The sequence below is a fragment of the Embiotoca jacksoni genome, unplaced genomic scaffold, assembly GCF_022577435.1.
Source record: "Embiotoca jacksoni isolate LCO1_2020_lvr unplaced genomic scaffold, fEmbJac1.0.p SCAF_13, whole genome shotgun sequence".
Lineage (NCBI taxonomy): Eukaryota > Metazoa > Chordata > Actinopteri > Embiotocidae > Embiotoca > Embiotoca jacksoni.
In genome coordinates, this window is record NW_027185263.1 from 14,192,960 (window position 1) to 14,201,857 (window position 8,898).

An 8,898-nucleotide genomic window follows, 5' to 3' on the forward strand; every position below is an offset into this window, starting at 1 on the left:
CCCAGTAAATCAAAAATAATGACAAACACCCCATATTCCCTTTCAATGCCTGCTGTACAGAAAAATATTTTGCATTGACTTTCAAATATTGGCTTTAACTGCATCTCGTCTCTATACTTGCACATCCACCGAGAGCCACTGCAGCTCAAGGTGTCTCCGTCGCCCTTGCTTTTACACTCAGTGCTGAAGATTCAAAGCCGGCTCAGCACAGGCTGTTTTGCAGCGAACAAAAGTATTCAGGCTGTTTTTAATCAAAGGTACACATCCATCATGACGTCACAAGTAAGTAGATGAACAAATATCTGCACATAGCGGCGGAAACAACCCTATATTGGCTTTCTGAAAAGGTTTTTTGTGTGGCTTTGTCAGCTCTCGCTGAGGTGAAAGGGAGCGTTCTTTCTGAGCCGTGTGGCACTGCCTGGAAGAGGCGCATTCTCTGCTTGCTAATCAAGCAAAGCTCTCTTTTTCTCTCTGTCACACACACACAAATGCACACACATTACACAACTAAATGGGAACTGATTGTATGGTGTTCAATTCAAAGGCAAGGGTGCATGTTGGATATTCCTCAGAAAAGTAAGAAATTGACTGGCACAAAAGTCTATTAAAACATTTTAATTTTCAAAACACACAAATATCAGCGATACATTATGTTTTCCATCAGAAATGCTCAGTATGACAGGTTAAGGATCACACACAGTTGGAAAGGAAAGGAAAAGCTGCTTTAAACTACAGGTTATGTATTTACAGTTGAGAGGTTGTAAAAGCTGGAGGGAAATGGAAGTAGTTGCTCCGGAAACTTTATGGCTTCACACATCTTCTGCGCCCTCTGAGGACGAGGCTGCTGCAGCTTTGGTGGACTGGGAATCGGCGGCCTCTTCTTGTGGCTTTGAAGAGGGTGAATTCTCCTCAGCGGTTACAGGTGAAGCCTTCTTATTATTGGCGGTGTCATCCACCTCCTTCTCCTCTCCAATTTTGCCATCCTTGTTTACCTTCCCTTCATCCTCCTTAGCGGTGCCATTATTCATCTCCTCTTGTGTCTGAGCTAAGTCGACCATTAACACGCTGGTCTCTTTGGCTTCGGTCTCCGACTCCTTTTTGTTCTTCTTGGCAGTTCCCATCCAGTATTCGGAGTTGCTGACCAGGTCGGCGTTGCTGCTCAGCATCTTGACGTGTCTGCTAAGCTGGCACACCTTCCACACCAGCAGCACTGTGGATATCAGGAGAATTGTGCAGGCTATGATGAGTCCACCGTTCACCATGAAGCAGGTCTTGCCGTAATGTGTCCAGATAGATGTGGCGGTGGTGGTGAGCTGTGGGCAAGGTGAAAGTGAAGGTCTGCGACTTGTGGAGGATTGTAAGACTGTTGTAGGTGACCCAGAGATCATCAAGGTGTTGACTTCTGACTGGTTGGTGGGAGCTTCATTGGGATATGAGAGGGAAGTCACAAGATAACTTGAAGAGGTGGTGTTTGTGCCTTCTGGTGTACAAGTGCACCCTGGGATCAACAGTAATACACCCAGGATTCTTGCGCAGTACGGCAGGAGGAGGAGGCCGTTCATGCTGGTATCTGAAAAGACATGGCATTGACAGTTTAGATCGAGATTTGAAATACCTTTTTAATACAGTGAGCTAATTTCGAGTAATTGCATTTAATGCAAATTTATACTTTAACTGCACTACATTTTGAGGGTGAATATTGTATATAAGAGTACTTTTACTTTTGGCAATTTGAGTCAATTATTGTAATACTTTTACTTAAATGCCGGACTTGTAAGTAAGTACTGTACGTTTTTCTACAATCAGGTGTTTCCTCTGATATGAGTACATCTCCTGTTACTGTAAATCATAAATACTTTAAAATACTGGTGAGATTAGTTTCTTAGATTCTTGAATGCAGTTTTTTTCATGTCCAAACAGCCATAAAAATGTAGATTAATTTGTAAAGAAGCCGGCCTGAAAGACAGTATTTTCTGGATGGATGTTCTGACATCTGATCCTCGTGAGTTAACCTGAAGAACTCTCTCCGATTCTTAGGGTAATTTCACTACCTTCAATTTTAAGCTCGTATTTTGGTCACTACAGGGGCTAGCCATTCATGCTATATCTTGTTTTTTTCAGAATAGTCTAGGCTATTCAAATCGTTCATCATTTGATTTTATTATGCTTGTAGATTTGTTATAATAGATATTGTATCAAGGAGAAAAAAAAAGTTTGTCTTATGAAATTTATATGTTTTTACGTGTATCTCACCATAAAATGTGGCAGTGGAGATACCTTTTCATAATTGTGTAAAGGACATTTTCTAGAATCTGGCAATATCTGAACCATGATCATGGGACACTCGATCAAAAAAAAAAAAAAAAGGTGCTCAGTGCCTGATGGAAATAAATGTCAGTGTTTTGTTCAGTTGATTCTTGCTCATCTTTTGACAACAACTCTTGTATCATTGCTATGAAAAACATATAAACTATCTATCTTTATAAAAGCGCAGCATCATGAGTTATATTCTTTTTGGAAAATCAAACCCCAAAGAGGTGCACGTGAGAGAGAGCGGGACAAAATGTAAGATTGACAGAAATACAGTAACGCCATGCTGAGCCTGCTGTTCACTCAGATTCATTACATACATGTAAGTCAAGCAGGTTTAGTTTTTTACATCTTTACATCTGTGGAAACCATCAGCTGACCTTAAAACAGCTAAATGAAAATATTGTAATATAGAGTACATATGATTTATAACAGCAGTAGGAGCCATTAACACTGAATTGGTTTTGAACTCATTGACCAAAGAGCCCATACTGTTTAGTTTCAAAGTTAATAAACGTTGTGAAAGAAGTGAATTTATTTGATTTGTTTTCTAATAAATTGTCAGATTAATTGCTTACAGATTTGCAGATATTTTCAGTTTTCAGTAACCGTTATCATATTAATTCTACAGTCTTAGGATATATTTGTCAATACATGATTGTAATGGTGCAGCATGGTGCAAGGCAAAAATATGATATTACATTTCTATCATCAGGAATTAAGCCTGAATCATTTAAATTGCTACACATTAACACAAATGTGTGAGTTTATGTCATCTTCTAAGGGTTTGTTCTAGCTGTGTTATAAAAGTAAAATACATACATTTGCATAGTGTACATTAAAGACAACAATCTGTCACTTACCTTTTTTGGGATCTTGATATACTTTCAAGAAGACTAAAAGTTTCTATTTGCAATGTGCTGCAAGTGATGAGAAGTGGCCGACGTGTAAAAGAAGTGAGATATAGTGAAAGCAGTTTGAATCAGAGGCAGACTCACCTTGCTGTCTTGTTCTTACTTCTCTATTTGGACTATATTAAGAAGAGGAAGTGGTTTGGGTGTTCTGTTCATTGTTGGTCATGCTGACATCTGTGAGGCGCTCGACTATAAAAGGTTGCAGGCATTTTAAATGATCGCTGAGTTTCTCATGTAAAAACTGCTTCTAAGTGTGAACACTGCAGTCAGGTGCATCTACAGCTGCAATAATTGTTAGTAGAACTAACATCTCTAAAAACACCACAACATCCTCAGTTCAACACACAAGCTGCCAAACACCAAAGCTTGAATTTCAAGACAAACAGTGAAGCTGCAAATCACACAATTTTGACACCATTTTTTTTTGTCTTTAAGGCTCGTTACAGGTTGCAGAAACTGTCATGTTGATGAGGCTTTTCTGCCAGTGCATATAATTAACGACTTCGTCATTGACATATTTATGTCGTCCAATAATAAACATGCATACACATGCATCTGCAGATGTTATCTCCATATTTTCATCCAAGTCACCACAGCGCATAGATCACTTTAATTATAATCCCTGGTTAAGGTCACATACCAATAATGCAAGGCCTTTTCAGATAATACCACATGTGGTGGAAACTGCTGCAACACAACACATGCCTTTCTAGGGCATATGTATATATATATATATATATATATATATATATATATATATATATATCTACATTTGAATATCTATATATATTTATATCTATATATAGATATAGATATGAATATATATAAGAAAAACAATCCCAATCCCCCGAAGAACATTTTAATAATGATAAAATAACTGCACTTTCAATCAATGCATATTTATAAAGTTCATCTCCCAGTTTCCTCTGTTAATGTACAGTGTTAGTTGGTCTGCACCTGCACTTTGGAGGGAAATGCTCAATTTGGCACATTACCGCATGGCTAGGCAAGGCAGATTTATTTGTATAGCACATTTCAACCACAGGGCAATTCAAAGTGCTTCACATAAAACAATTAAAATCATCAAAACATAAGGCAAAGGAAAAGGAAATTTAAAAACAATTAAGAACATTGATCGAAACATTAAAAAAAAAAGTCATTAAAACATTAAACAAGCTAAAAATAGAATAAAAGTTGCAGAGCAGTTTAAGAAATAAAATACATTAGTTAAATGCAGAAATGCAGGTAATTGATCAACATCCTTGAATCTGGTTCAATTAAAGGCAGCAGCAAACAGAAAAGTCTTCAATCTTGATTTGAAGCAGCTGAGACCTGCAGCTTTCTGGGAGTTTGTTCCAGATATGTGGAGCAGAAAAACTGAACGCTGCTTCTCCATGTTTAGTTCTGACTCTGGGGACAGAAAGGAGACCCGTCCCAGACAACCTGAGGGGTTGGGATGGTTCATAAGGTTGCAGCAGATCACAAATGTATTTTGGCCATAAACCATTCCGTGCTTTATAAACCAACAGCAGGATTTTAAAGTCAATTCTTAGTTGGACAGGAAGCCAGTGTAAAGATGACAGAAGCAGCGGCAACATGCAGAGGAGCCTTCAAACTCCACACTCACTGTGAACCAACACATCCAATGCTCCACCAGCATCTGTTTTGGTATGGAAACAAAGACCCTGAGGAGTCTGACTCCCTGCAGCTCAACCTGCCGGGCTGTAGACAATCTCATCATCATGACCATCAAAACAAAAAAAAACAGACAGAAAAACTGACAATAAAAATGACACAAACATCTGTTTTGTCGGGGTAAACATGTTCATACTCGTTAGATCCCACCCCTGTGCTAAGAATATCAGACAACATCTTGTTATTTTTATCCAGACAGAAGGGTGAAAACATCGTGACAGGTGTAAAAGACTGATGTTAGAGATAATGTTATAAATTACAGTGGCTGACAACACCATGCAACAAACTGGCATGCTGCTGTAATACACCACATAAATTCCTTTATTTACTTCGCGCTCACATTTATAATCTGCTTGCTTTTATCATACATGGTAGCCACAGATGTGAAATAAGCACACAAATATTAAAAGTAAGCAGTATATTGTTTCAATTTTTTTTTTTTTTTTAAAGCAGAATTTAAAAAAATCATGCATTTCAATTTCTTTTTCATTTAAAACGGACCCATACGGATGATACAAAGTGTTAATTCTTGATACTTCCGTCCCTGATTCTGATTCAATCTGATTAAGGAGAAAAGCATCATCAGGCTAAATACGCATGAGAGGAAGTGAGAGCAGAATCATCATCTTAAAAGCCCCACACTGTCCTCTGAGAGATGGGAAGTTCCATTTGTCACATTTATGGTGGATGTGTACTGTATGTCTGCTGTATTTTTGTGCTTGTGTGTACGTGCTCATATGCCTCCCCCCCCGTACTTTTTTTCTTTTGTTCCTTTCACTTCACTTCTATATATAGCTGACTTGCTGGCAGTGATGGTGGACAGCTTCATTAAGGACAATCCTAAGGCCATCAATTGATGGCTGACAGTTGTAGCAGTGGGCTCAGCAAATGTCAAAATGGCCTCCAGAAAGCTCTCTCTCTGTCTCTCTTGCTCTCTCATTCCCCCATGTTTCACAACAATTGTTTGGTGATACATGTGTGATGGTTTGTTACTATACAGTTTTAAACACATTCGACATGTTATTTGATCTCTATGTGCACTGGTTCCGCATATAACACTGCTAAATCATCAGATTGCAAATTTGGCAACAGCAAAATCGTACAAATGACTAATTGTCATTCTGTGACTCGCCTCCCAGTGATGGAAACAGTTTTCCCTCCCTAAAATGCGGGTCACGTGGTCCAGTACCAGTTGGAGTCACAGAGCCTTTTAGTTGCAGTAGAGAAGACAAGGTCCTCTCTTTTCCAGCGGACTGATGCCAGCATAAAGAAGTCCATCCATCATTCTTTTTTAGTCAAAGCCACACTTCAGATGCAACCTTACTGATAACAGGCTTCAAGGACTGAATGCGAGCAGTATTTCTCATTCTAATGACAGCCCTCAAGGTTTTACATTATAAACTTGAAAAAGGATTCATCACTGAAAAGTTTAAGCATAAAGCTAAAAAAAAAAAAAAAAAAAAAAAAAAAAGTATATAGTTTTATTTCCTGAAGCTTATAAATAATTATCTGTGCTTACAGTTCTGTTCTGCTACAAATTACAACTTTATGTGGAATAATAGAAACGTCTAAGCGATTAGACAACTTAACTGAAAGTAGTGGGTTTTTTACTGTATGACAATCAATTAATTTTGAACCAGAGAATGTGCTGTTATCAAGAGAAGTCTTTTTAAATGCAAATTGATCACTTTTTAAATTTCCTACAACTTATTTTCGAGCAAATTCCAACCTTTAAGCTGTCGAATTCACAAGATTACTTGATTTTTTTTTTTTTAGGTCCAGGAGATATTAGCTTACATTCATAAATACCAATTCATTGTTTGATATGATAGAAAGATGACTCTCAAACCTGAGTAATGCAGAATGAAGAAATGAAAGCAAGTGTACCATTTCACACAAAATATCTGAACATTTTCTCTGATAAGATTAACGGGGGTGGATACCTGGAACCCTCAGGTTACCCCAGAACTGTAAAATGTGCACAAAACTGGAATAAAAGGCAGCTCTGTCTCAGTGTGGATTCAAAATAGAGACATGGACTTTTACTTTCTGTTGGGTTTTTGTGCCACCTAGAGGAAAATTGGGGTCTTGATCACTGTGCAGCTGCTGCAAACCTTTAACAAGCCACTGAAAGGAGCTTGAAGAGTCTTTACTGACCTTGGAAATAGCAGCGTCAAAAAATGATGTCACTATTTATTGATTTTGTTGATAGTTTTGTGTTGTTATAGATTCTAGGTTTTAGGTTTAGGATTGGTTTTGTTAGATTAAGATTAGCTTCTTTGTTTGATCTATTTTTACGCCTCTTCTCTGGAGACAGCGGACAGACATGTTTTCAGTTTGTCCATCCGTCCGTCTCAGGCTTGTGAACGCCACGAGGGGATTTCTTCAAATTTGGCCCAAAACTTCACTTGGGGACCCAGCGATGAATAACCTGATTTTCAGGGTCAGAGATTCGGCGGTAGGTAAGGTCACAGTGATCTCACATCGTCCCATTCTCGTGAACACAATTTCTCCGGACTGTCTTGAGGGAATTTCTTCAAATTCGGCACAAACATTGACCTTGAGCTCAAAGATGTGCTAATTACATTTTGGTGGTCAATGGTCAAAGGTCATGGTTCCTTCTTTCCAATCATGCCATTACTCGGTAACAGAAGGGGGAATTGTGACCGTATTTCACATTTGGTCAGACACTGAACTTGTGACATCTTGAAACTGTGGTGATTGCATATCTTCTGTGCTGCTGGGTCGAGATGTAGATAAAGGCTTCATGTTTTGGACTAGTTGGCAGATGCATACAACCACAACCTGGTAACTCTAGTTTTTTTTTCTTTGGACACCAGATTTTCTGAATGTAAACTGATACTGTCTCATCTTCACTGCAGCACGCCTCGGCTTTTTTAACCTGTCGGGTCTCTGTGCCTTCGGTCTTGTCAGGCCCGGCCAGCCGAGGATATCGCACGTCTTCACCCTCAAAAGGTTGCTTTGGTCGTATATTTGGGATCATTGTCCTGCTGAGATATGAAATATCGTCCAGTTTGATGTATTTGGTTGAATGTGAGCACTGAACGCTCCTGCATTCATCTTGTTGCTCCTGTCAGCAGTGAAATCATCAGTAGATTTCAGAGTGCCAGCTCCATTGGCAGCCGTACACGAACAAGCCAGCTCCAACATGTTTGACAGATGAGGTGGCGCTGTGGCTCGTGATCTATTCCTTTTCACTGTTGACTTTCCTCTTTCCATCATTTTGCTCGTGGTTGATTTTTGTATCATCAGTCCAACAACCTCTATCAGTTTATGTTTTGTATATTTTTGTGACATGTGACATGACCTTTGTGCATTTGATTTCCATTTTGTAGTGAATCATCTGAGGCTCTCTTCATCTTTGACAAGGAAACATGTTCCCCTACATCCCAGAGAGCATTGTTGAAATCAGTTTTTCTTCACTGTACAATGATTTCTCCATCATGCATGTTTAATAATTGTGCTCCTATGAGTCTATCAGGTCATTTCCAATTTTCTAGTTTATCTGCGAGCACCAACAACCTTCGATATCTCTGACTCTTGATTCGAGCATCATCATCATCTTCTTCACTTGCTTGGTCACCTCTTTACTCCACATAATGAGAACCCCGACTTAGTCTAAATGGGAACTCTGAAGTACAAAAATGTCCAATAAAATATTATAAAATATATTTTGGCATTTTGAAAGATTTAAAGGGTTGTACCTCACAAAGATTTATTTGAATGTGGACTTAACTCAAATTGTATCTGCTTAATTGTTCTAAGTAGTATTCATTATTTTATTTCAAACTGAATGTGATTAAGTACAGAGACCGAAGTAAAAAAAATTATCTAAATACTTACATTTTTATACTCTAACTTACAGTGCTGAAGTAAACAATGCAACAAACTGATCAAAGTTTCAAGCTTTGCATCATTTTCACATTCCATGTGTTATATTGACCTGAATTATTTAGTT

At 38.4% G+C, this 8,898-nt stretch overlaps 1 protein-coding gene across 1 annotated transcript; it reads right to left on the bottom strand.

Annotated features, from left to right (window-relative positions):
• Window positions 1-600: 600 nt before the first annotated feature.
• Window positions 601-3,271, bottom strand: LOC138195959 (uncharacterized). The gene is made up of 2 exons (XM_069145613.1): window positions 3,174-3,271; window positions 601-1,570 (listed from the first exon to the last, which is right to left on the bottom strand). Exon 2 carries the CDS (start codon window positions 1,560-1,562, stop codon window positions 810-812), a length of 753 nt encoding a protein of 250 aa, XP_069001714.1. The 5' UTR covers window positions 1,563-1,570; window positions 3,174-3,271; the 3' UTR covers window positions 601-809.
• Between the last annotated feature and the right edge of the window lie 5,627 nt (window positions 3,272-8,898).

Bases quoted from the DNA above. Each gene is read 5' to 3' on its own strand.
- LOC138195959 (XM_069145613.1), bottom strand. From the start codon at position 1,562: ATGAACGGCCTCCTCCTCCTGCCGTACTGCGCAAGAATCCTGGGTGTA.